The sequence below is a fragment of the Eschrichtius robustus genome, chromosome 1, assembly GCF_028021215.1.
Source record: "Eschrichtius robustus isolate mEscRob2 chromosome 1, mEscRob2.pri, whole genome shotgun sequence".
Taxonomy (NCBI): Eukaryota; Metazoa; Chordata; class Mammalia; order Artiodactyla; family Eschrichtiidae; genus Eschrichtius; species Eschrichtius robustus.
Window position 1 is genome coordinate 74,710,946 of NC_090824.1, and position 27,489 is coordinate 74,738,434.

Here is a 27,489-nt window from a genome sequence, read left to right on the forward strand (position 1 = left end):
GGAGGGTCTATAGTGATAGACTACAGGGCTCTATCCTAGTCAACATTTTGATAAGTGACTTCAGTGAAGACCCAGAGGGTTTGCTAATTAGATTTGCAGATTTCACAAAATTGAAGGCATTTGAACTGATTAAAATTAAGGGGGAAATCCATTTCTGGTAAATGGGAATGATGCCTAAAAATTCAGAGAGGAAAGTTACTAGGAATAAATGTAAAGCCCCATATTTGGGATTAAAAAAAAAATCACTTTTAATAGGCCCAAACACAGGGAGAGGGAAAAGTTCATCAGTTTGGGAGAAAAAAAGGAGTTACAGTTGACGAATTCAAACTGAGACTCCGTAGCCTGCAACAATATCTGGAGTTTTCTGTGTGTGTCTCAGTTTCCAGGGAGACACTGACAAAGTGCAATTAATACAGAGGAGTGAACTGGGCTGGTGAGTGGGAAACCATATTTATCACACAAGATGTTGAAGAAAATAGGTCTTTGGCCTGAAGAGGGAAGACTCAAGGGGAACGGGATGTCAGTCTTTAATGATAAGAAGGGCTTATCATGATGTGCGAGAGGCTTTAGCTTGATGCTCTGTGGCTCCAGAGGACAGGTCCAGGACAATTAGCTACAAGTTGCGAGGAAGAAGTTTTTGGCTGGGTGGGAGGAAGAGCTATTGGTGGTCTCTTTACAAACGGCGTGAGTGGCCTAATAAATTACTGAGGTTTTTACAGTTCCTGGGAATTTGAAGCAGAAAATGGCTTAAATAGCAGCCTAAGTTGTGTGTTATGTCGTATGTATTTAAAACTAATGGTGCTGGGAGAATTGTAGGCTGAATGTTCTTTTTCAGGGACTGTTTAGTTTGCGCATCTAAACTAAATCTGGGCGTCTGATCCTGAATGGGCCTGCAAGCTTTGTTCACTTCTGGATCAAGCCAGGCATCTGCTCTCCTTGCTTTTAGTTCTAGAGCTGACGCTGGGCCTTAGCGCTGGAACTAGCCTCCTCCTCCAGGGGGCCCATGGAGGCTGGGTTTCATGACCATTCAGGAGCAGCTCTTTAGATAATTATAGGAGTGACTTCTTCTCAGCTGCTTCTTCCTCCAAAGCAGGGGTCAAAGCAGGAATGGGCTGCACCTGAGTCAAGGGTCCGAGGTGAATTTCAGACCGTCTTCCGGTGGTCTTGGCCCAGTGTTGGGTGGGGATTGAATTGCACCTAGAGGTAGGAGGGTAGGGCATCTCTGTCCTTGAGGTTAACTTGCAGTTGCCTCCGTATTATTCTAACCCCATGTCCTACCCCCACCCCCTTCCCTGCCTCTGAAGCAGGAGGTCAGGCTCCACCTCAAGAACAGTGCACTTGGCTGGGCTCTGGGGCCACCGGTCAGCTGTATCCGCTGGGGGTGGGGACAGAGAGCCCAGTCAGCACTGCTGCCTGCCATACCCATTTCCTGCTCCCACGGCCAAGAGGCCCTGGAGGAAGCTGTGCGCTGGGGAGGATGAGGGCCAGCGCTCTTTCCAGAGGATTCCCTTCTTCGTTCAAACCGAACCTCCTGTGCTCAATACAGAGAGCGGATCAGGGCAAGATGGTGGGTCAGTGGCTGAGAGCGAAGGCTCAGGAGCGGTGGAGGAGGGAACACTGGTGGGTAAGAGCAAGGATACAGATGGATGGATATGGAAGTAGACTAGAGAAGCTGTAGGGATTAAAATGTAAACAATCCATGTATTTTCTTCTCAGAATTTGTTGCAGTAAAGGATAAGGAGTTGGCTCTTCCCTGTCCACATCCTTGGACAGAGCTGAGAACAGAAGCATGTGGCATGTGGCTACAGACTGACTCTGAACCGGAACCAGTCTCTTAATTCTCAAGCCTATCCCAGTTTAGTGTTGTCCCCCTGGTGACCCTGAGGGCTACCCATGAATTTTTTTTTTTTTTAATTAATTTATTTTTGGCTGCATTGGGTCTTCGTTGCTATGCGCAGGCTTCTCATTGCGGTGGCTTCTCTTGTTGCAGAGCACGGGCTCTAGGCGCACGGGCTTCAGTAGTTGTGGCACACGGGCTCAGTAGTTGTGGCTCGTGGGCTCTAGAGCGCACGCTCAGTAGTTGTGGCTCACGGGCTTAGGTGCTCGGCGGCATGTGGGATCTTCCCGGACCAGGGCTCGAACCCGTGTTCCCTGCATTGGCAGGCGGATTCTTAACCACCGCGCCACCAGGGAAGTCCACCCATGAATTTTTTTTTTTTTAATAAAGGTGTCATTTTTATTATAATAACATTAAAAATAATCCCTCTAAATAAGATGAACTTTGTCATATTAACTAAATTAAAAAGCCCATTTTTCACAGGCAACAGAAAACATTATGGCTACTGAATTCTTATTCTTGCACTAGGAGAAAAATATATTAGAAATCATCATTCTGAATAGCTGGAGACCTGATGAAATACATGCAAGTATCATAGCCAATTATATAGTGAAAATGAGACCTTAAGAGGAGACTTATGTTGTCAAAGAACAGTCAGCTGCTTTTCACATCAGTATGAAAAAGAGAAACACAACAACGGACAGAGGGGACAATAATAATACCTCTGATTTGTCTTCTACTGATTGCAGTATACAAGAAAATTGCCGATCAGTATCTTCATTTCTTTGCCAATGCAAAAGATAAATTTATCACTTAAAAATTCAATTACATCCTTTGGTGTACTTTTGTATGCATTTCTGTTGGGTATATTCCATGGAATGGGATTTCTGGGTCATTGTATGTGTGTATGTTCATTTTAATAGAAAGTGAAAGTTTTTCAAAACCCATACATCAATTCATACTCTCTCCAGGCTTGGATGAGAGTTCCAGTTATACCTCATCCTCACCAGTATTTTTACTTGGTATTGCTATGTGACACATTTGATTTCAGCCACTCCCTAATGAATACTTGGTTTGAATCACTTTTCATAGGTCTAATGGCTTTTTTATATCATTCTTTATGAAGTGCATTTATAAGCCTCGGGTTGTTTGTCTTACCCAGGGGCGACAGCAAACTGGAATGAATGGTCATTCTGCCTATTTTTGACATACGCAGTCTTGAAAATTCAAACCCAGTTCAAATGCATAATAAATACTTACCATGTTTTTTTTTAATTCTCAAAAATAAGTCTCAACTTATTTTTTTAGTAGAAAGGCTGGTTTCTTTATACAACGATGTATGTTTACAGTGTGTAGCTTTGGAAAATGACTGATATGAAAACTGCTGTATGACTGAGTGATAAGCCCAGGGGACAGATGCTTAATGTGTAAAGCTACAGTGGGTTCCTAACCGTTACTAGAGTCGAAGCATTACTACAGATACAATGTGGAGGCAATTCTCTTTACCAGGCCTGTTAGAAACAAGCGGTGTGAAAATTTATCTGATAAGCTACTTGAGATAGGAGATGAGATACCAAGAATTATGCTTGTATAAATATTGATGATCTCGATAAATGACTCTCTAAGGTCAAGGGTAACTGTGCACTTCTGATTGATGGAGTAGAGTATGTACTTTTGGGATCAGAGTGGAAAAAAATGGGAGTGATCTCTGCTAACAGTAGATCTGGATCCCTGTTGAATCCAGGAAAAGGATGACCCCATTCCTTTGTGAATATGGTAGCTCCAGTTGTCCCAGATGCTTCTAATCCAACCTGGCTTGAGTTATATTAGTAAGTCAGCAGCAGAGCCTGAGGGTGAGGGGTGGAGGTTACAGGATGGAGAGAAGAGGCAGGAGGCAGAAGTCCGGTGGGGAGTAAAGGATGGGTGACTGGCTGAGGAGGATCAGCAGATCTGAAAGATTTGCCCGTTTTGTGGGATGCTTGTGGAGACTACATGCTTGTGTCTTTATTAACTTAACACTACGTTGGCCTGGAGTTATGGGTGCATTTTTGCCCAGCCCTGTGATAAGGTTTGGTTGTTCATTGGCTTGTTCATTAGGCAGAAAGGCAAGTGTTTGTTTGGGACAGGAATGCCCCCTTTCTGGAAGAGCGGAAAAGAACTTGGGCAGTAAGGGAGGGGGAGACAGAAGGTGAGACAGCTGTTCTGAGGGGCTGCTCTTTCCTGCCTCTCAGGATGAAGTAGCCTCTGGGCCAGAGTATGATGAGACCAGGACACAACAAAACAGAAGGACTGGGGACACTGAGGGCCACACCACTGCTAGAACTGAGACAGGGAGTACTTGGGACTGAGTTGGTGGCTTGAAGCAGGCAAGCCCAGCACTTTCTCCTCTGGTAAGGCAGGCTGGCTCTGATCTTGTCTTCGCAGCCCTTGGGAGAAGGGCTGGCTGTTAAGCCCTCCTTCTAGCGCTCCAGTTGCTGAGCTGGGACGGAGGGAGCAGTGAAACGATCCACTTTGCCACAGCGGGGAAGGTACGGGGTATGTGGCTGCCTGCTTGTTTAAGAGGTTGGTGGGGGATTGAGGAACATTCTGCTGAATTTCAGAACTGTTTCTTTCGATTTTCTTCCCCTCTTTTTTTTTTTTTTTTTTTAAATTTTACTTATTTATTTATTTATTTTTGGCTGTGTTGGGTCTTCGTTTCTGTGCGGGGGCTTTCTCTAGTTGTGGCAAGCGGGGGCCACTCTTCATCGCGGTGCCGGGCCTCTCACTATCGCGGCCTCTTTTGTTGCGGAGCACAGGCTCCAGACGCGCAGGCTCAGTAGTTGTGGCTCACGGGCCTAGTTGCTCCGCGGCATGTGGGATCCTCCCAGACCAGGGCTCGAACCCGCGTCCCCTGCATTAGCAGGCAGACTCTCAACCACTGCGCCACCAGGGAAGCCCCGATTTTCTTCCCCTCTTGAATTTCTTCTTCTGAAGTAGCAGATTATAGCTTTTTTTGGGGGGTGGGGTAGTGGATTTCTCTGAGATTCTGGTGAAAGTTATGGACCCTTTTCTTAGAACAATGCATATTCTTTGGACATATGTACATAACACTTTACAAAGAATTTCAGGCCTGTGGAAGCCCTAGGTTAAGAACCCTGGCTCTAAGGGCAATCCATGAATTTTGCTGAAGCTCATCCAAGTAAAGGGATTGCCTCTACCCCAGGATAGAAGGACTTGAGGAATGTTTGTGGCTCTGACTTTTGCATTGTCCAGTCAGGAAACATGCCCCATCCCCCTTCTGTAGGAACCTCAGTTCCAGGAGTCTTTCCAAGCATGCAAACAAGCAGCTGAGCTGGCCGGCAGTAGCAGGAAGTCTGGCCTCCAGCCTAATCCTGGCCACACATCCTGACCTGCTGGCCTAGACGTTGGATAAGTCACAACAGGACTCATCAAGGTTAACAGTAATCCCACAGCATCAGAATGCTGGGTCCTGGAGTCCATATAAGGGGATACAGGGCTGGAGAGGGGGAGAGACCATGACTTTTCAGAGCCAACAGCTGGAACGCATCACTAATCCTGTTCCGCTACCAGTTGCCTCCTATTGCTGTGGGCACTTTTGTGTGTAAGCAAATCCAGTTGCTTTGTTTTGTCTCTTGTATAAAGTGCTGAGGGCGTGTGTGTGTGTGTGTGTGTGTGTGTGTGTGTGTGTGTGTAGTGCTGTGTACACAGGTGCTCAGCAAGTGCCTTTGAATGATAATGGTGAGGGCATTCTGGGCAGAGGTTTCCAATGAAGAGCAGGTCAGAGCCCAAACAGTCCTGTCTTTGGCCAAAGGGTCTATTTTGGTGACTGGTACTAGAAAAATTGCTTGGGGGTCTAAGGCCCTCTGGATGGTGGGGTCAGTCACCAATCAGTATTATTTTTCTTTCAGGTCTCTTAACCTTCATTAACTGTGCCTATGTCAAGTGGGGAACCCTGGTACAAGATGTTTTCACCTACGCAAAAGTATTGGCGCTGATCGCCGTCATCATCGCAGGCGTTGTTAGACTTGGCCAGGGTAAGAAATAAGAGTGACAGCAACTAATGTTTGTTAAGCATTTTCTATATGCCACACTCCTCTAAGTGACCTCTGTGCATGATTTCATTGAATGGGTACTATTATTATTCCCATTTTGTTTATCTTTTTGGCCATGCCCTGAGGCTTGCGGGATCTTAGTTCCCCCCACCGGGGTTGAACCCACGCCCCCTGCCATGCAAGCACGGAGTCCTAACCACTGGACCGCCAGGGAAGTCCCTAAAGTCCCTAGCTTAAGTAGTGGAACTGAAATCTGTACCCAGGCAGACTGACCCCAAAGCCTGTCCTGTCACGTCTCTGCATGCTGCCTCCCAGAGGAGGTTGATCTGGGCAAAAAGGAGCCTATCCCAGGAGCCGGTTTTTGCAGATTGTCGAGCCCAATGCTGTGGCTCTGACTGTCTCCCCTTGGGAGCGGACAAGGGCAGAAATGAACCTCTTGTACCCACTCCTCTCCCAGTTCCCAGGTGTGAACACCTACCCTGCAACTACTCTGTTGACTGGGCATACTGAGCCCTGCCCTTCTTCCACTCCGTGTCAGCTGTCTGGGTTAGGAAGGGGGCAGACAGAACTGCATCACCCCCGTTCTCCAGCCCTCTGCTCTGTCGTGGTTCCTTCCTCTAGAGAGCCACCGGGGTCCTTCCTGTGAAGATCCCTGTGCTGCTGCCTGCACTCAGGCCTGTTACTGTAGATGTCTCTCTTCTGCTCCCCATTCCTTCACTGGTACCCTTGCTGCCAAGGTGTTGTAAGCCACACACATTCTATTATCGTCACATTCTTCCTCTCCTTTACTGGATCAGCTTGTAGTTGGGGTGTAGGCCACTAATCCTTCTGCCTTTCCATGTTCTCTGGGTTCCAGGAGCCTCGACTCACTTTGAAAATTCCTTTGAGGGTTCATCATTTTCAATGGGCAACATTGCTCTGGCACTGTACTCGGCTCTGTTCTCCTACTCGGGCTGGGATACCCTCAATTATGTCACCGAAGAGATCAAGAATCCTGAGAGGTAGGTACCTCACCATCAACTTTCCATGGCAATGATAGCCATCATTTATTGAGCTCCTACTGTGTACCAGACAGCATACCACAACTGGTTGATTTTATCAGTGTCATTTTAATAGACTGGAGGCCGGAGGCCCAGAGAAGTAACTTGTCCATGATCACAGTAGCAGAGCTAAGAGGTGAACTTTCTTGTGTTAAAAAATTTTTTTTCTTTACAGGCCTTTTCTCATTTGTTCATGCATTTCTGCATTAATGAAAGCAAGTTGTACCATGTGCTCGTGTATGCTTTTTTAAAATTTTAAAATTAAAAAAAAACAACACAGATTTTCCTTGATAGATTTTGCACCCACCCTTATTCCCATATATATAACTTTAGGTCACAGACTACCAGAAACCTTCCTTTCCCTTCTGATCCCTTCCTTGTTTCTCAAATTCATACTGACTTTGAATTGTGGTATCGTTTGTTTCAGGACACCGTTTTTACTCTGAATTGCCCTGTAGTCACGCAGAGTAAAAAGAACACCGGGCAGGGAGTCAAAGGGTCTGGACCTGTCTTTCCACTGATTTGTTGGATGACCTTGAGGGAATCCCCTGCCATCTCTGCCTGCTCCTTATCTGTAATTGAGGGGGTTGAATTATATGATCTCTAGAGCCTTTCCTGGCTCTGAAATTCAATGATTCTAGGAACTAATATTTGCCAGGGAGTGAGGTTTCTGTAAATTTCTAAGTCAAAATAATCATAATAAACTCCTCTTGGCTTTGAGAAACAGAGTATTCCTGATACACATCTAGCGCTGCAACACTGGGAGCAGATAATAGCAGATAGAGGCCTGGGCGGTGCTTCCACCTACCGGACAGAAACTGAATGACTTGAGTATTTGCTCCTCTCTCCTTTTTTTCTTTCCCCCAGTCTCACTGTGAAGAACGTTTATAAAGATCATGGCTTTATTGGGCCAGAGGGACCTTGAGAAGTCTTTGTTTTTCTCTTGGCCTCTGGTTAGGATGGCACTCAAAGCTCTCAAACTGAGTAAGGGGTTGGGGTGAACATATTTCCCAGATTGCTTGTTCAGATACACATATTGTTCTTTCTACTGAGGGCCTATCTTATTCTCTGGAGAGGTTAGATTTCAGTTTCCCTCTAGAATTTCTTCTTTCATATTTAACCTTAATACAAATTTTTCAGTGTTGACAGCCTTAGAGGAGGAATCCTGATACTAAGAGACCTCTAGAGTAAAACAAACAAAACTTACCTGTGCTGTTATCATGCTGTGACACAGTCATCTGTTAATCCTTTTTCCTTTTTTTGTGTAGGCCTTTCTCGGATGCGATGTTCCTTTCCCTGATTGTCTTTAGTTCAGCGCTTAAGCCACTATCCTATCCTATCCTAGGCAACTTCAAAGACAAAAGCCCTGGGGAAATGCCACGGGAGGCCCCATCCCCGGATTAGTGGGGCAGAGTCTGAGAATGGGAGTGGGGATGAGACTGTGGGGCTAATGTATCCACTATTCTGTTTGGCTGTAGGAATCTGCCCCTCTCCATTGGCATTTCCATGCCCATTGTCACCATCATCTACATCTTAACCAATGTGGCCTATTACACGGTGCTCGACATGCGAGACATCCTGGCCAGCGACGCTGTTGCCGTGGTAAAGGGTTTTCACTAGCAGAAGGGAGAGGGTGTGTCTGTGGGCTTTGGGTATCGGTGCTGCTCTTCAAAGTCCCAGAGAGCGGGTAGTCCTTGAAAAGAGTATGCCTAGAGTACTGGGCTTACGAGGCCCTGTTAGCCCTGCTGTGGAAGAAGGGTTGGGGTGCTAGTAGGGGGCACCAGGGGGCATGCTTGTCCTTGCCTTCCATCCCCGTTAGGTCCTGCTAATGACTCTTCTCCATTCCTTTCCCTTAGACATTTGCAGACCAGATTTTTGGAGTGTTCAACTGGACCATTCCAGTGGCGGTTGCGTTATCCTGCTTTGGTGGCCTCAATGCCTCCATCGTGGCTGCGTCTAGGTATGCGTGTCACCTTTTACTGAGGGGTGAAGTGAAGAGCTATGGCAGGGCAGGGCAGGACTTACAGGACCCAGACTTCAGTCACCGTGATCCCGAAGTGACAGTCACAACCCTTTGGCCTTGTTCGCATCAGCAGCCTCCAGTTCTTACAAGTCTCAGCATTGAGCTCCATTCCAAATTATTCAAACCCTTTTGAAGGAGGGGATGCCAGCGAGGGAGGGCCTTGTGGCACGACAGACAGGCCACACCCACGTCCCACAAGTTTCTCAGCCTCTCCTATCTTACCCAAAATAGGCTTTTCTTTGTGGGCTCAAGAGAAGGCCATCTCCCTGACACCATCTGCATGATTCACATTGAGCGGTTCACACCAGTGCCGGCTCTGCTCTTCAATGTAAGTGGTCTCAAGACTGGGGCTGAAAGCCAGATTGTGGGGGAACTTTAGTAACAGTAGATACAACTGTTCTTAGCTCCCCAGAAGCTCTAAAGAAGATTCTAATAGAAAAACTGTTGATGGACCATCCACTGTGGGCAAGGCACTGTGCTATAACTGCTGCAGTGGTTTTGTTTTGTTTTTTTTATTTATTTTGGCTGTGCTGGGTCTTGGTTGCGGCATGCAGACCCTTGGTTGCGGCATGCATGTGGGATCTAGTTCCCCGACCAGGGATCGAGCCCAGGCCCCCTGCATTGGGAGTGTGGAGTCTTACCCACTGGACCACCAGGGAAGTCCCTGCTGCAGTGGTTCTTGAGAGAATCCATATTCTCTAAGGAATGGTGACCTCCTCTGGTCCAGGATGAGGCATAAAGTTCATGGAATACACTGTAATGACTGCCGTGGCAGACAGTGACGTAGTGTTCAAGGGAAGAAATGGTCACTCTGTGGGGGTAGAGGGTGAACGAGGAAAGACTTCCTGGAGAAAGTGAATTTGAAGTGGATTTTTAAGGTTAGGGTTGCAAACAGTAGCGATGGATGGGCTTTAGGTTGAGAGAAACAGCATCAGAAAGTCCGGAGGTTAAGCAGTGTGGAGTTGGGTAGCAGAAGGTAAAAGCTGGAATTGTATGTTGGAGCCATTCTGGAGAGGCTCTGGGGCAAAAGCTATTTGAGGAACTGTTTTGAGCTGGGCTGTACAGAGGATTAACCTGGCAAGGGTTTGAAGAATGGGCTGAAAAAGGCTACTGACTTAATAGGAAAGGAGCGAGGTGTTGAAACTAAGGTGGTAAACGGGGTGGGAACAGAAAAGGACAGCTGCGGAGACTGAGGACTTGACAAGGGGGTGGGTTTGTGGGAGATAAAGAGGACTGGCAAGTGCCTTGCGTGACAGGCCTTGAGAGCAGCTGATGTGGGCTTGCGCTTGCAGGGTCTCATGGCGCTGATCTACTTGTGTGTGGAGGACATCTTCCAGCTCATTAACTACTACAGCTTCAGCTACTGGTTCTTCGTGGGGCTCTCTATTGTGGGTCAGCTTTACCTGCGCTGGAAGGAGCCTGACAGGCCTCGTCCTCTCAAGGTAGCTCCTCTCCGTCCCACCTCCGCTGCACCCGCTCCAGGGGGTTCCTACATTTATTCAGAAGCCTTTGCCCGGAACTCGAGGGTGGTTACGAGCTGAGGAAAGGGGTGACAAGAACACTCAGTGCTCTGCTGGTCACAGGAGGTGGGGGTCGTCTTGGCTGTCCACCCTGAGCTAACCTCCACTTGTTTCTTCTGTGCCCTCAGCTCAGCCTTTTCTTCCCCGTTGTCTTCTGCTTCTGCACCATCTTCCTGGTGGCTGTTCCACTCTACAGTGATACCATCAACTCCCTCATCGGCATTGGCATTGCCCTCTCAGGCTTGCCCTTTTACTTCTTCATCGTCAGAGTGCCAGAACACAAACGACCTCTTTGCCTCCGCAGGATTGTGGGTAAGCCTTGGATCCTCAAGTCGGCTCAGCTATTGTACAGCCTGTTTTTGTTTTTTTTTTTTTTGGCTTTTTCTGCAAATCTAGTCTTCCAAATCACCGTTGCCACAGCTCCTACCTGTTGTTGAGGCTTAACTGTAATTGTCCCCTTGGGCCCAGCCCCAGTGCCACCTGAACTCAGCCCAGTTGACCTCTTCTCAGTTTTGACTCAAACTTCTCTTTGTAGCATCTGCCACGTGGTATCTCCAGGTCCTATGTATGTCAGTTGCTGCAGAGATGGATTTGGAAGATGGAGAGATGCCCAAGCAACAAGATCCCAAGTCTAACTAACCACCACAAGAAATCCTGAGATGTGGGAAGCAGGGGCCTCATCTCCTACTGGCTGGAGCCAAGGAAGCTGAAAAGCTCACTTCTTTGGAGGCGTCTGCCCAGAAGCCTCTTAGGCAGCTTCAACAACCTTTGAACTTGCTTTCTGAGAGATGGAGAGTAATTTATTTGTTTTGCTACATTTTGTTCCGTATTTCTTTTAAAGGGACAATAAAGCAGACTGCGATGGGGAGCATGCCAGGTGTGGGCTTGGAGGTTCCAGTGGCACGGTCCCATGTGTGAAGGCATCCACTCACCTCCAGTGTGCCTGCCCACTCCTCTTTCCCACTGAAAGACCCAATAATGCTCCAAACTTCCTGTCTCCTTTAGAGACGTGAAACTATCAAAGGTGCTAGACAATAAAAGGGTATGTTCCTGAGCTCTGAATGACTTCATTTTTGTATGGTGTCTCAAGGACAGCTCCCATTAGCCTGGCAGGAAGACTAAAAACAATCTTATGCTTGAAAGAATCTGAGTATTTCTTCCCTCTCGAGCCAGTGGCTGAAGGCTGATGCAACCAGTCTCTACACAAGAGAACACCTAAGCTGCTGTAGCAAAATGCTAGGTTGTTCGATAAAAGCTTTATCAACTTCCATTCCTCTTAATTATCACTAAAAACTTAAGCATATCTACTTCTTGAAGGATATTTTATAGGTAATCTTGGGGTAAATGAATGTGGTTCCTCCAGATACAGTCTCCACCTACCACGCATACCTCTGACCACAAAGCAAGTACGGACGGGACAACACATCTAAGCCCTTAATGCCAGGTTACAACACTGAGACGCCTCCTAAGAGCATGGGCCAGCAAGAACAATCACCACCCAACCTATTCTTTTTTCTGAAGCACTCCATCCATTTCCCTGTTTAATAAGTGTCAGGGAGCAGCATGTAGTACAGAGGTTTACTAACTCAGCGGATGGGAAGATCACTTGGCTCCCCAGTGTCCTTTCACACTTAGGTGGAAGAGTCTGTAGTGGAATCCACTTTTAAAATGAACATCAACATGTCCCACAGTTTCTAGGTCTGGGGCAAGGACCCAGCATCAATTCTTGTTCTAAGGTTGAGTCTCTGAAGAGAGAGAGTTCCTGCCAGTATGAGCACGGAAGAGAGTTCAGCCAAGTGTGTCACTCCAGGGATGCTTTGACTTTGGTTTGTTGCTGCTGCTATTGGGGGTGTTGGGAGGTCCATCCTTTCCATGCTGTAGCAGAGGGTTGTGGGTAAAGGTCTGTCGTAAGGGACCTGGGGGAAGAAGAGAAAACCAATCTCGATGAACAAAGGAAAGGAAGAAACAAATGACAGAATTTAGCCTGCAAAGGGTTATTTACCCCTGGCTGCTAGCTCCAAGTGATTCTGCATGCGTCGTTCACGCTCCTGTAGCTGATGTGCCATTTCGGCATTCTTCCAGCCTGTGTAAAAAGGAGTAAGGCAGTTGGTCCTGTACCCACTCCTAGGCCACTCTCCCCGGGTCCTATTCACGGAGGACAGGCCCTTACCTCTTTTGAAGCTCTTTATGAAGCCTTCCCGGGGAGGTAATTTGTCTGCGTCATGCACAACGCGCTGGGGGATTTTAAGTACAGTGCGTACAGCTGGAATACGGAGGCAGGCCACCTGGCCCAGGGAAAACATGTTGGAGGAGAGCCAGTACATGAACACTGCCTGGATGAGAAGGAAGAGAAGGTACTCAGAAGCTGCGTCCCTGGTCAGCTTGCCGGGAGACTTGGAGCCAGCCCCTAAGCCATTACCTACCGAGGGGAAATGGATAGTTATGGGCAAGACTGCCAGGGGCATCAATCTGATAAAATTTCTCATCCACTGAAGGTCAGAACTTTGCATGCCAGTTTCAGCACCTAGCTGCAAAAAAAAAAAAAAAAAAAAAAAAAGAGGCAGGGGAAGAACAGTAAATGCATGGCAATTTTAGTTGAATGTGGCTCAGATTTCTTACCCATCAACTCTATTTCTCCAGGGAGCGAAGAATGACCATTCTATACAACTACTTTCCCCTCACTCCCCATTCTGCAGGCCTGGCACTCGGCGAACCTGGGCTTACCTCAAGGACACCCCACATTGTAGCAGTGACCACCAGAGGTAATATGTAAGTGGGGTCAGATAGTGTGAGATCCTGGAACCACCAGAGGCCACCTGTCTGCAGGCTGGGCACAGGAAGGTTAGCCATTTCTCTCAAGGCAATGAAGAAGGAGATGAAGATCGGGGCCTATGACACAGGATAAACAGTGTCAGGACCCTTTAGTAGAAGGGACATTTTAATTACTCCATTACTGAAACCCATGTAGCATAGTATCACCACCACATGCTTTTTTGGGGGTCTAGGGCATGGGAAACACAGAGGAGTAATCTGATTGGTTCTGATGAAGTTAAAGAAGGGAAATGTTTTTTGCTCACCTGAGTCAGAGGTAGAATGAGAGGTCTAAAGAGTTTAATATCATGCTTTTTCTGGTAGAACGTCATCTCCGAGGAGGCCCTGTAAACTGTGAAGGGAGCAGAAGCTAACGGTTGGGCTAACAGCTAGGTCGGAGGAGGTGACCATCCTCATCACCTGGCCCATGAGATTTCTAACTGACCCTGGCCAGTCACTGGAAGCATTAGGCCTAAGAAGCAGGTAAATCTTAGAACTTGCCCAACTGTAGCAACTCCTGATTTAGGCTGCTCCCCCAACCTGAGCTGAATGTCAGGGAAAGCGCAAATGTGGTCCTCACCCATGCTCATTCTGCAACGGACTCACATTCAGTGTGGTTTCCTGTCAACTTGGCCTCTCTGATTCGAGCGGAAAACTTCTGAATCTCTGGCAAGTGGTTGTGGATGTTAGCGGCCTCTCGCTGGCCCTTCACGATGAGAGGAAACACCAGGAAGCGGGCAAGGACTGTACCTGGAAAACACGAACTAAGCCTGGAGTGAAATTCAAGCCATTCTGCAGCTAGAAGGCTGAAGGTTTTTAGGTCCTCACTGAAAGGGGCTCTTAGCCCAGACTTTTCCACCCTGTGACTCGTGCCCAAAGGGCCCCAAAACAAAGGGTACGGGTATGACTTAGTTTATCAACATTTATCAACATTATGATGAATGGTGTGAAGTGGACAGAGAAGGGAGCTAAGGATGGAACCTGGAATCCCAGCACTAAAGGGGCAGGTAGAGTACTGAGCAATGGAGATGGGAGGGTGTGGTCAGAAAAACAGGAAGAAAATCTACAAAGATTGTCGCAAAAGCCAAGGGACAGGGCTTCCCTGGTGGCACAGTGGTTAAGAATCCACCTGCCAATGCAGGGGACGTGGGTTCGAGCCCTGGTCCGGGAAGATTCCACATGCCACGGAGCAACTAAGCCCGTGCGCCACAACTACTGAGCCTGTGCTCTAGAGCCCGCGTGCCACAACTACTGAGGCTGTGTGCCGCAACTACTGAAGCCTGCACGCCTAGAGCCCGTGCTCCGCAAGAAGCCACCGCAACTAAAGCCCGCACACCACAAGGAAGGGTAGCCCCCCCACTCACCGCAACTAAAGCCTGCGCACAGCAAGGAAGACCCAACATAGCCATAGATAAATACATAAATACATACATAAATAAATAAATATTTAAAAAAAAAGAATCCGCATGCCAATGCAGCGGACACGGGTTCAAGCCCTGGTCTGGGAAGATCCCACATGCCGCGGAGCAACTAAGCCCGTGCGCCACAACTACTGAGCCTGCACTCCAGAGCCCATGAGCCACAACTACTGAGCCTGCATGCCACAACTACTGAAGGCCGCGTGCCTAGAGCCCGTGCTCCGCAACAAGAGAAGCCACCGCAATGAGAAGACCGCACACCTCAACGAAGAGTAGCCCCTGCTCGCCGCAACTAGAGAAAAGCCCACGTGCAGCAACGAAGACCCAATGCAGCCAAAAATAAATAAATAAAGTTCTAACCCTAAGCCCCCATTTCCTCTACTGTTGTACAAGATATATCCCCCTTACATGCAGCAATGGCCCCCCACCAAGGTAGGCCTAGGTTAACATGCATAAATTCCAATAAGTTCTGGATCAGTCCCACTGGGGTGTATGACCCCAGCCCAAGCTCAGTAAAGCTCTGTTCTGCAGCAGCCAGGATGGTATCTGTAGTGTCTCCAGAAGCCACCTCAGGTACTGCTGTAGGTGGGGGAGTTGCAGGAATGACCGGAGGGGCCTGAACCTGTGGGGAAAAAGGAGGGAAAAAAAAAAAAAAAGCCAGGCGTTATATTCGGGGAGGAGGGGACACACACACAGAAATCGAGGTCCCTCTTATGATAACCGATACTGGGGTACTCTCTTGACACCCTGTTTCTCGTTCTCCCAGGGTAGCCTACACTGTCATAGAATTCAAAGCTTAAAAAGAACATTTTATGCCAGGAAGTCAATTAAAAAATACATTATTTTCCTGGATTTTGTAATGCTTGTGGTATTTGTCAGCTTTTAAAAACCATTACTTTGTAAAGATTTCTTACTCTAAGTAAATATTCCCACTCATATTTTTTAAAAAAGGATATTTTATTTCCCCCTCTAGGCAGAAAGATAAGTTACTCAAAATAAGACTTCATGACTCTCCTTCATGTTGGGAAGTTATCTGTGCATTTTCCAAACTTCAGTCATTCGAGTATCACTGGCACGATTCTGCATACACTGAAACTATTATAATTTTTCTTTAAACAACTCAGTTTTTAAGATCAAAAATATCTACTTGGTCTCATCCTGAGAAATATTAATGTCCATGAAATCAGGGATATACAAGTTATAATCAAAGATATACAATTATAAATTGTGTCAACTGAAAAAAAAATGCACGACCTAAAAGTTGAGAACTGTGTGTTATTTGGGGCATTACTGAGGACTTAAGTGCAGGACACAGCCTCTCAGCTCGGAGGGACTGTTCCGAAGAGGTAAGGGAGGAGCCAGGATGTATAGGAGTTTTTTGCAAACAAACAAAAAAACAACCCCAAAAGCCAGGTAGTCAAACACCAAAAAATTACTGCTAATTAAATAAAAACCAGATGTCTCAGGTTAATGAATTTAGTGCTTTTCTATGTATGGAAAGACACCAGAATTTGGGTTTATCGAAATCATTCCTTTGATTTGTACCTTAACTATCTAGGGCCAGTATTCTGTTTCTCCATCCTGAATTCCCTCAGGGTGCAGTGCTGGGAGTGGCTACAGTGGCTGATGGCCCCAACATACTTTGTTTAGCGATATGGCGGGTGACATTCTTTGTCCTCGGCACCTCCTTCTAGGTCATAAACTGGACCAACAATTGGGAGGCATTTCATGACCAATTTTGTCCCATGGCACTAGGAAGGCTGATTCTAGATCAGGCAAAGATTCTGCTGATAGGCTACTCAATTTGCTAATTTTTGGATCAGGCCCTGTTGATAATCTAAAATTCTCTGGATCGCCTGTCTTATGTGGATGAAGAATGTTGCCTGCCGTATCAGTAAATAAAGGATGCTGCAAGCCATCAAGCCATCAGCCACCCTCAACTATATACCCTGAGGGGATTCAGGATGGAGAAAAACAATACTGGTGCTATACAGTTAAGGTGCATATCAAAGGAATGATTTCAACAAGCCTAGACTCTTAAATCATTCCACACATAGAAAAGTGCGAAACTCATTAACTTGAGATGTCTGGCTTTTAACACTAATCTTTTGATGTTCGGACTACCTGGTTTTTTTTTGCAAAATTCCTACATATCCTGGCTCCTCCCTTACCTCTTCGGAGTAGTCCCTCGGAGCTATCTCAGAGGATGTCTTCTGGCTTAAGTCCTCAGCAAGACCACTGAATAAAACATAATTCTCAACTTTCAGGTTGTGCATTTTTTTTCAGTCAACAATTTTGGTGACCACGAAGGGACCCAGAGCAGAACTCTCTCCTTTGCTCGAACTGTAAGAGGATCCAGGGCCTGGTACCAGCAGAGGCCTCTTGGGCCTGTCTGCCTCCTTGGAGAGTCCAGACGAATTTGGGTGATTCTTGGATCTCCTGATTATTGGTTGATGATCCTGAGTTTTATTTGGCAGTGTCTAACTGCCCAGTTGAAAGCTACTGGGGAAACCAGGTAGAAAGACTGGGAGTTGCTCAGTTGAGACAATAAGGAGTCTGGACTGGGTGATTAGGTGAGAGGCTGGCCTAACATCTTTGCCTCTAGTTAAACACTCTCGCCAAGTCTATGTACGTACAAAACTTATACTTACAAGTACTCACTTAATTGGGAATTAAAGGAAATCTTGCCCTGAAAATAGCCCATATGGGGCTTTTTTTTTTTGCTGCATCTCACGGCATGCGGAACTTTCCTGACCAGGGATCAAACCCACACCCCCTGCAGTAGAAGCGAGGAAGGACCACCAGGGAAGCCCTGGGGCTCTTTTACTGCATACGCAGTTAAGTTAGAAAAACAGCTTGATAAACCATCTTTTCAGAATTCTGACCTTAAAGAAATAAAAGCCCTTCTGGGGAAACTTGCAAGTCTCTCCCAGTGTCTGAGATGTAAATGTTCTACTTGATCTTCTTAAGTGTGCGAGTGCGAGTGAGTATGTGTGTTGTGTTTTGTGAGAACTTGGTCTCTGCCATCCAGAAGGTACATATATTTTGCAGCCAACTGAACAGACTGAGATTCTGAGCAGTCTTTTTCCTGACTGTGCGAACTCTCAGGGGCTTTTTGCCATTTTAACTTTTGCTGCGTCAGCCTGTACAACAAAGGCCTTTACTTTCTTAGGCTATTTTTGGGAGTAAACCTTCTGTATCTTGCTTAGGTGGCACCCTTTGCACTCTCTTGTGGGGATGCTTCTTTCGTCCGTCCCATTGGTCTGAATCACAATTAAGATATATCTCATTAATGGCCAGATGACAGGTCTTTTAAATTGGAAAAACTCTAAATTGGTAAATCTTTAGAGAGTCTCATTATAAACAGCTGTTTTATCGGGACCCATGGAAAAACCAAATTAGAAGGTGGAAAAATATATATAATGGTTAACCTAAGAACTCCTTTAGTTTAAACTAAACAAAAAACTGGTTTGGGAAGCCTTATTCCTGGTCTCTGCTTCCCCTCAATGGGTGTTACAGATGCTAAAAAAAATAAAAATCAATAATGTTAATTAGGTTCATTAACAGGGAAATAAGAAAAAACTGAAGGGAAGGTCTAGAGACTTTTTCCCAACAAGGTGGAAATTTTAAAGGGACTTGTCCCAAAAGATGAAAAGTCTCTAGATGGTTTTTAAGAAATGGAATAAATAAAATGGACGTTAATGGGACTAAAACAAAAGGTTTTGGTACAATATTACCTAACGTTGGATGGGCTTTAGCCCCCTTTAGGGATTCCCATTGATCTTCAACATTAAGGGGCCCCAAACAAGTCTGTTCTATTTATCCCAACTAAAAAAAAAAAAATGTATGTTTAAAAGGCTGGAAGAAAATTTCATTGAGATATCTGACCAACAGTTACTTGGGGCAACATATAGGCCAATTAATCAAATTAAAAGATTGACAGGGATTTCCCTGGTGGTCCAGTAGCTAAGACTCCGCGCTCCCAATGCAGGGGGCCCGGGTTCGATCCCTGGTCAGGGAACTAGATCCCACATGCTGCAACGAAGATCTCGCATGTGGCAACATAAATAAATATTTAAAAAAAAAAAAAAAAAAGATTTACAAAGGGTCTGAGTCCCTTGGCTCAGCCCCTCACTGGGAACCCCAGTGCCTTTTATTTTTAAAAATATTTATTTATTTATTTGGCTGCATCAGGTCTTGGTTGCAACATGCAGGATCTGCGTTACGGTGCGCGGGCTTCTCTCTAGCTGTGGCGCGTTGGCTCAGTAGCTGTGGCTCGCGGGCTCTCTAGTTGTGGCACACTGGCTTAGTTGCCCCATGGCATGTAGGATCTTAGTTCCCCGACCAAGGATTGAACCCGCGTCCCCTGCACTGGAAGGCGGATTCTCAATCACTGGACCACGAGGGAAGTCCCCCAGTGCCTTTTATACAAAAATACTATTTTATATGGTCAGCATAAAAAGAAAGGTTTCTGCACTCCTTATAAAACCAAGGTTTGTTGATGGGGTCCTAATAGAAACTAAAGTTAAAGGTATAAAAATTGAAAGAATGGAGACAAAGGTTTATAAACATTGGTATTAAATGAGCTTTATATAAGATGGTTACATGTCTTTTACCTAATTATATTATGGGAAAGACATGTTTTACTGGGGAATGCTTCCTTGCCTGATATAACACAGGGCGTATAAATCTGCCCCTCAGGAAATATAATTAAACACACTAAAGGAAACCAACAGGGTTACCTGGGCCTGCACAATATAAAATAAAAACTGGGAGCAATATTCAAGGGCTAATAAAAATAATAATAGAGATTTTGCTCTGGATTTAACTTGTGAACTCAGAAAGAGGACTTTTGTTGAATGTCTTATGCAAGCTTTTGAAGGCATGGTTAAATTAAACCCTAAAATTCTAGAACACAGAACTCATGAATTTCAGTTTAGTTGGAAATCTTCTCAGTGATATAAAAAAGCAAATAAAAGAAAATACAGTTGGGCAAATCAAGCTTTTAATATCATTTAAGCGGCAAACCAGTTCTTTGGAGAATTAAAAGCAACTGTCTTTGTCTTGCAAATCTCTACAAATCAATATAAACACAGCTCACAATGACTTGAGGCTGAGCCTAATTAGCTCAAGCAGGTAAAATCTGAAACCAAGGAAAAAAGAGAAAAAGGCCTTTTAAAACTCAAACTGCTAGAAAGGCTCCCTCACTCAAAATCTAGTTCATACCCTTTAAAGGATCTGTATTTGTTTTTGAAATCTCTTGTCACTTTGGTTAAGTGAATAAGTATTGTTTCACAGTGACCTATGATCCTATGTGACCATGTGTTTTGAAACCTTTTTGATATTTTTGACAAGCTTACAAGTAACAAATTCTAACTAAAGTTATTTTAACCTCCAGCTGACTCTGGGATGCTTCAAAGAAACCCTGAGGCATCTCAGAGACAAATTTAAACGTGGGCTTATGTGGTATGTTTAAATTACTTGAGAAATATTGTCAACTGATTGGAGACAAACCTTAGGTTACATTGTATGGGTAAATGTCATTAATATAGCTATTCCAAAATTTATATGGAATTCCTAAAATTCCTGGCATAATGTTATCAGTCATAATTCTAGTTATTATCTTAAAATGCTGTACATCACAGAAATATCCAAGTTTCTTGTCAATTACACTGTAATCAGATTTTTTTCTTTTTAACATCTTTATTGGAGTATAATTGCTTTACAATGGTGTGTTAGTTTCTGCTTTATAACAAAGAGAATCAGCTATACATATACATATATCCCCATGTCTCCTCCCCTCTTGCATCTCCCTCCCACCTTCTCTATCCCATCCCTCTAGGTGGTCACAAAGCACCTAGCTGATCTCCCTGTGCTAGGCGGCTGCTTCCCACTAGCCATCTATTGTAACCAGATCTTTAACCATGCCATTTTAAGTCTTTTGTGGTTTATAGATAACCACTGTTTTACTCTGGTGCTTTTATAAAATGAAGATCTTCAAGAAGATTCATAAAAAGAACTTTCTGGGACTTCCCCGGCGGTCCAGTGGCTAAGACTCCGTGCTTCCACTGCAGGGGGCGCAGGTTCGATCTCTGGTCAGGGAACTAAGATCCCATATGATACGCGGCGTGGCCAAAAAAATAAATAAATAAATAAAAAGAACTTTTTGACAAATGTAAGTTTCTGATAACTTTTAAATCATACCACTAACTTGGGTAAGAAATTACAAAACTCTAATGAAAAACTTGATGACTTCATCCAGATCAACAGCAATTAATTACATGGGACTGAATGAACTGATAAATATGATTTATAATTTTCTGAAATATACTGGCTTTTAATCTTTGTTTTCCAGGAAACCTTTCTTCTTAGGCTATGATCTAAAGCAAGTTGATAAAGTATACGTTTGTAAACAAAGATGAAACATTTATCTTTCTACCTGATCCATCCAGAATTTGGCTTCTCCAGCTGGCTCTCCTGTGGACTTGATGGTTTGTTTTTTTTTTTTTAAATAAATTTATTTATTTTTGGCTGCATTGGGTCTTCGTTGCTGTGCATGGGCTTTCTCTAGTTGCGGCGAGCGGGGGCTACTCTTTGTTGTGGTGCGCGGGCTTCTCATTGAGGAGGCTCTAGGTGCGTGGGCTTCAGTAGTTGTGGCACGTGGGCTCAGCAGTTGTGGGTCGTAGGCTCCAGTGCGCAGGCTCAGTAGTTGCAGTGCACGGGCTTAGTTGCTCCGCGGCATGTGGGATCTTCCTGGACCAGGGCTCGCACCCATGTCCCCTGCACTGACAGGCGGATTCTTAACCACTGGGCCACCAGGGAAGTCCTGACTTGATGGTTTATTGTGTGACCAGATTACAACTATTTATACTAATCATTATTTTAATTTGTTCTCTTTGTTTCCAAATTGTTTATGCCTTGTGTTTCTCTCTGCTGTACTATGATCTGATTAACGTTACTAGCTATAGTATGTATCCTGTCTATTTTATTTTTATTTTTGGCCGCATCGTGTGGCATGCAGGATCTTAGTTCCCCGACCAAGGATCAAACCCGTGTCCCCTGCACTGGAAGCACGGAGTCTTAACCACTGGACTACCAGGGAAGTCCTCCTGTCTATTTTATAAGATTGTCTCTTATATTACACAATGTGTAACCATGGCTAAAAGTCTTGAGACAGTTGACCATATATGTAACTCTACATAGAATAATTGTAATAGTGCAACTCTAGATATGGGAAGAAGCAACAAGGGAAAACATTTCCTGGATCCTAATAGATGAGTAAGACAGGTGATACAGAGAATTTTAGATTATGAACAGGGCCTAGTCCAAAAATCAACACATTGGCCTATAAACAGAATCTTTCCCTCATCTAGGAATGTGTCTTCCTAGCAATGTGGGACAAAATTGGTCATGGAATGCCTCCCAAAAACATTGATCTAATTTATGACCAAGAGGAGGCACTGAGGACAAAGAATGTTGCCCGTCATATCAGTAAACAAAGGATGTTGGGGCCATCAGCCACTGCAGCCACCTGCAAGGGTGCACCCTGAGGGGATTCAGGATGGAGAAAAACAGAATACTGGCCCTAGATAGTTAAGGTGCATATCAAAGGAAGGATTTCAATAAGCACTCCCCACCCCCACCCCCATCAAAAAAAGCCCAGACTCTTGCATCTTTTGTTACATAGAAAAGTACTAAACACATTAACTTGAGACATCTGGTTTTTCTTTCATTAAGAGTAATCTTTTGATGTTCCGACTATTTGTTCTGTTTTGTTTTTTTTTGGCAAAACTCCTATATCTCCTGGTTCCTCCCTTACCTCTCTGGAACAGTCCCTCAGAGCTGAGACGCTGTATCCTAGTTAAGTCCTCAGTAATGCCCCAAATAAAACACAATTCTCAACTCTTAAGTTGTGTAGTTTTCTTCAGTTGACAACTCGTACCTCATTTACCTTTTTTTTTTTTGCTGCACCCTGTGGCTTGTGGATTTTATAACTTATGAAAATATCACCAAGTTAATTTTTTTACTTGCTGACAACTCTGCAACAGAAATAACATGAACTTACTGACCTTCAGTAAACCTAGGTACAATAAAAGAAATGTCTATATTGATTAAACCAGCAAGCTTAAACTAGCTTTAACATCAGATATTAATTTAATATTGAATATTTCCTAGATCACATGAACCTGAAATTCATTCCGGCCAGTTTCCTTTATATTTAGAAAGATTTAATTCGTAAGCGCTTACTTTTAAGTCAATTAAATAGAGGTCTTTCATAAATTTAGAGAGTATATCCAGAGGTAGTGACATCTCATATGTATAATATCTACACACACATAAACAGACAAAACTAGAGATCTCATAGTTTCACTTAAAAAACTTAGCTATGAATCAGGTATTACAATATAAACTTACTAGTTTATAAACAACAGTTGGAATAAATTAAATTCATTCGCTCAGACGACTAAGGCTTTGCTATTTGTGGAAAAGACTTTTAAGATTTGTATTTCTCCTTGATAAACCCTAAGGAGGGTACGAACTAGATTTTGGGTGAGGGAGCCTTTCCACTGGTTTGAATTTAAAAGGCCTTTTCTCTTTGGTTTCAGGTTTTACCAGATTGAGCTAATTAGTCTCAGACTCAGGTCTTTGTGGGCTGAATTTACATTTCTGATTTGTAGAGATTTTCAAGACAAAGACAGTTGCTTTTAATTCCCCAAAGAACTGGTTAGTTGCCTAAATGATACTAAAAGATTGATTTGCCCAACTATATTTTCTTTGTTTTTTTAATATCACTGAGATTTCCGACTAAACTGAAAACCAAGAGTTCTTAGGGTTCAATTTATCATGTCTTCAAAAGTTTGGGGCTTCCCTGGTGGCGCAGTGGTTGAGAATCTGCCTGCCAATGCAGGGGACACGGGTTCGAGCCCTGGTCTGGGAGGATCCCACATGCCGCGGAGCAACCAGGCCCGTGAGCCACAACTACTGAGCCTGCGCGTCTGGAGCCTGTGCTCCGCAACAAAAGAGGCCGCGATAGTGAGAGGCCCGCGCACCGCGATGAAGAGTGGCCCCCGCTTGCCACAACTAGAGAAAGCCCTCGCGCAGAAACAAAGACCCAACAGAGCCAAAAATAAATAAATAAATAATTAAAAAGAAAGAAAGAAAAAAAAAAAGAAATGCAAGACATTAAAACAAAACAAAACAAAAAGTTTGGACAAGGCATTCAACAAAGGCCCTCTTTCTGAGTGTACCAGTTAGACCCAGAGCAAATCTCTATTACTATTTTCATTAACCCCGGAATATTAGCTCTCAGTTTTTACTTTGTATTGTTCAGGCTCTGGTAACCCTACTGGTTTCCTTTAGTATGCTTAATTAATATTGTCTGAGGAGCAGATTTATATGCCCTGTCTTATAATAAATACCAGGCAGGGGAAGCATTCCCCAGTGAGACATAATATCTATCCTACAGTATAATTAGGCAAAAGAGATGTAACCATCTTACATAAAGTCCATTTAAATATACCAATTTTGATAAATTTTTATCTCAAGTCTATCAACTTCTACACCTTTAACTTTAGTTTCCATTAGGATCCCATGAACAAGCCTTGGTCTTAAAAGGAGTCCAGAAACTTCCTTTTTATCCCAATCATTTAATCTATTTTTGTATAAAAGGCTCTGGGGTCCCTAGTAAGAGGTTGAGGCAAGGGACTCAGGCTCTTTTGTCAATCTTTTAACTTGACCAATTGGCCTGTGGCCTCAAGCAATCGCTGGTCAGGTATCGCAGTGTAAGTTTCTTATAGCCTTTAGAAGGGGTGAAAAAGTATATTATACACACACACACACACACACACACACACACACACGCACATTACACTGGGGTAAATAGAGTGGACTTGTTTGGGGCCCTTTAATGTTGGGGACCAATAACATTGGTCCATCCAACCTCAGGTAGTGTTGTACCAAAACCTTTTGTTTTAACCCTATTAACATCCGTTTTATTTATCTCATTTCTTAATAGCCATCTAAAGATTTCTTTATCCATTTGGGATGAGTTCCTTTAAAATTTCCACCTCGTTGGGAAGAAGACTCTAGACTTTCACTTCATTTTTTTTTTTAACCTCCCTGTTAATCAGCCTCATTAACATTATCTTCAATGTTTTTATTAGCATTTGTAAGACCCTCTGAGGGGAAGCAGAGACCACAAATAAGGTTTCTCAAACCCTTTTTTTTTTTTTAAACTAAAGGGAGTTCTTAGGTTAACTATTTTGTGTGTGTGTATATCCACTTTCTAATTTGTTTTTTTATAGGTACCAATAAAACAGCTGTTTATGACAGCTCTCTAAAAATTTACCAATTTAGAAGTTTTTCCAATTTACAGGATCCAATGGCTATTGATAGGTGGTATTTTAATTACAACTCAAACCAATAAGATGCAAGAAGCATCCCCACAAGAGAGTGCAAAGGATGTAGCCTTCACAAGATCTAGAAAGTTTACTCCTAAAAAACAGTCTAAGAAATTAAAGGTCTTTGTCAGAGGCTGACGCAACGAAGATTAAGATGACTTAAGTCCCTGAGAGTTGGCGCACTCAGACAAAAGACTGCTCAGAATCTCAGTCTATTCAACTGGCTGCCAAACGTACACCATATATGTACTTTCCGGATGGCACAGACCAACTTCACACACACGCACACGCGCACACACACACGCACGCGCAAGAAGATCAGGTAGAACGTTTACATTTCAAAGACAGAGAAAAACGCAAGTTCCCTAGAAGGGCTTTTGTTTCTTTGTAAGAAACAAAGAAAAGATGTTTTATCAAGCTGGCTTTCTCTAACTTAACTGCGTATGAAATAAAAAGAGCCCCTATTGGCCATTTTCAGGGCAAGGTTTCCTTTAATTCCCAATTAAGTACATACTTGTAAATGTAAGTACAAAAACCTGGCAGGGTGTTAATTGGAGGCTGGCTTTCTGAAAAAACGTTAGGCCAGCTTCTCAGCTAATCACCCAGTCCAGACCACGCAGAGTGTCTCAACTGAGTAACTCCCAGTATCTTTCAATTGCGCAGCCAGGTGCCTATTAGACACTGCCAAATAAAACTCAGGATCATCAAGCAATAAGTGGGAGATCCAAGAACCAGGAGAGACTCACCAAAATTTGTCTGGACTCTCTGAGGAGGCAGATGGGTACAAGAGGCCTCTGCCGGTACCAAGGCTCCAGTTCCTCAGATTTCAGGTGCAGGGGAAAACTCTGCTCTGGGTCCCTTCGTTGGTAGCCCAGGCTATGACTGAAAAAAAAAATGCACGACCTAAACGTTGAGAACTGTGTGTTATTTGGGGCATTACTGAGGACGTAAGCCCAGGATACAACCTCTCAGCTCTGAGGGATGTTCCAAAGAGGTAAGGGAGGAGCCAGGATGTACAGGAGTTTTTGCAAACAAAACAAAAGAAAAAACCAGGTAGTCAAACACCAAAAAATTACTGCTAATTAAATAAAAACCAGATGTCTCAAGTTAATGAATTTAGTGCTTTTCTAAGTATGGAGAGACGCAAGACTTTGGGCTTATTGAAATCATTCCTTTGATATGTACCTTAACTATCTAGGGCCAGTTTTGTTTCTCCATCCTGAATTCCCTCAGGGTGCACGGTTGGGGGTGGCTGCAGTGGCTGAAGGCCGCAACATCCTTTGTTTACTGATATAGCAGGTGACATTCTTTGTCCACACCTGATATGCAAGTTATAATTTTTCTAATACACACACAGAATCACATCTCATATCACCATCAGTGGCTTGCCACCATTCTGGCAAACAACGCCTAGTACATAACGTAAATCTTTCCTCCTGTGCTCTCAATAATTTCCCCACTGATTTGAAAATCTCTCTCATGCAGAGATGCTATCTTTTGGCGAGTTGGGTGGAGTGTGAACAAGAACTCTGCTCCACATTCCCCTCCCCCAAGTCAAAGCAAAATAAAAACAAATCAGAAAGAAGCACCACTCCTAACACTGCAGGGACGAAACGTCTCTTACCTGGGCTTCTGCAAAAGAGATGGCAGAGGTACTGAGGCCCCGGGGGCCTGGGGCCGCGAGGAGGACACAGTGCGGGTGCCCGCAGCAGCGGCCGGCTGGGAACCGGAGCCTCGCTGTCAGCGCTTTCCGGGGCCATTGGCAGGGCCCTGCTACGCTGTGGAACTGAGTGGGTAAAAGGAGGATGGAATCCTTTTACCGGGTGAACTCGCTCATTATGCTCACGGCCCGCCCCCCGCCAGACAGGCAGCCAGCTACCACAGGTGAGCACATTCTACTCCCCGCGCTCAGACTGCGAGCCTGAAGGCTTGCAAGCTGTGAGTCCTGCATCTCAGCTGCCGCAGACCCACCCCGGGGCCCAGAGGTTGAGGCTGAGGTTTCCTTAGAAGGGGTGACGCTTGTTCCCAGGAACAGACCACGATACTAGGCTGCTGAACCCACGGAGTCGGGAACGGAACCCTCCCGCGTCCTCATGTGACCCGAGGTCACGAGACGCAGGTCCCGGTGAGCAGATCAGCGTCTGCTCATGCCCACAGCACGAGTCATTCCTGGCTCGGGTCACAGGGATAGGGTGGCATCCTGGCGCTCGGCTCCGGGGCATCCTTACCTGACGCTGGGGCCGTAGCAGGCGGAGAAACTCCCGGCGTCCGCACATCAACCCCAGCGCCATCTTGCCAGGAAGAGAACTTAAGTTCGCGTCTGCGCACTCAGAACCGCAGCCTCGCGGGAGGAGGCCCTTTTGGAAATGGGCATGAAGCCAGAGCTGT

At 44.9% G+C, this 27,489-nt stretch overlaps 3 protein-coding genes across 3 annotated transcripts in view; 2 read left to right on the forward strand and 1 right to left on the reverse strand.

Moving 5' to 3' along the window:
* Positions 1-5,854, forward strand: part of RBM23 (RNA binding motif protein 23) — a 96,432-nt gene extending 90,578 nt beyond the window's left edge. Inside the window, exon 15 of the mRNA XM_068547895.1 lies at positions 5,746-5,854. Within this exon, the coding sequence (XP_068403996.1) occupies positions 5,746-5,754 (9 nt within the window). The 3' untranslated portion in view covers positions 5,755-5,854. The remainder of the gene's footprint in view (positions 1-5,745) is intronic.
* SLC7A7 (solute carrier family 7 member 7) overlaps positions 1-11,526 on the forward strand; it is a 29,783-nt gene extending 18,257 nt beyond the window's left edge. The window contains exons 3-10 of the mRNA XM_068547886.1: positions 5,746-5,871; positions 6,746-6,890; positions 8,408-8,531; positions 8,786-8,889; positions 9,184-9,280; positions 10,245-10,394; positions 10,601-10,784; positions 11,008-11,526. Of these exons, the coding sequence (XP_068403987.1) occupies positions 5,746-5,871; positions 6,746-6,890; positions 8,408-8,531; positions 8,786-8,889; positions 9,184-9,280; positions 10,245-10,394; positions 10,601-10,784; positions 11,008-11,111 (1,034 nt within the window). The 3' untranslated portion in view covers positions 11,112-11,526. The remainder of the gene's footprint in view (positions 1-5,745; positions 5,872-6,745; positions 6,891-8,407; positions 8,532-8,785; positions 8,890-9,183; positions 9,281-10,244; positions 10,395-10,600; positions 10,785-11,007) is intronic.
* Positions 11,527-12,036: 510 nt separating this feature from the next.
* On the reverse strand, positions 12,037-27,433 carry OXA1L (OXA1L mitochondrial inner membrane protein). The gene is made up of 10 exons (XM_068547932.1): positions 27,330-27,433; positions 26,726-26,887; positions 15,110-15,323; positions 13,890-14,033; positions 13,550-13,635; positions 13,197-13,361; positions 12,896-13,000; positions 12,643-12,805; positions 12,475-12,555; positions 12,037-12,388 (listed from the first exon to the last, which is right to left on the reverse strand). Exons 1-10 carry the CDS (start codon positions 27,390-27,392, stop codon positions 12,261-12,263), a joined length of 1,311 nt encoding a protein of 436 aa, XP_068404033.1. The 5' UTR covers positions 27,393-27,433; the 3' UTR covers positions 12,037-12,260.
* Positions 27,434-27,489: the final 56 nt, after the last annotated feature.

Coding starts and splice junctions, on each gene's coding strand:
- OXA1L (XM_068547932.1), bottom strand. CDS start 27,392: ATGGCGCTGGGGTTGATGTGCGGACGCCGGGAGTTTCTCCGCCTGCTA. Junction 14,034..15,109: donor GTGGGGGGCCATTGCTGCAT/GTAAGGGGGATA, acceptor CGTGTTTTCCAG/GTACAGTCCTTGCCCGCTTC. Junction 12,556..12,642: donor CATAAAGAGCTTCAAAAGAG/GTAAGGGCCTGT, acceptor CTTTTTACACAG/GCTGGAAGAATGCCGAAATG.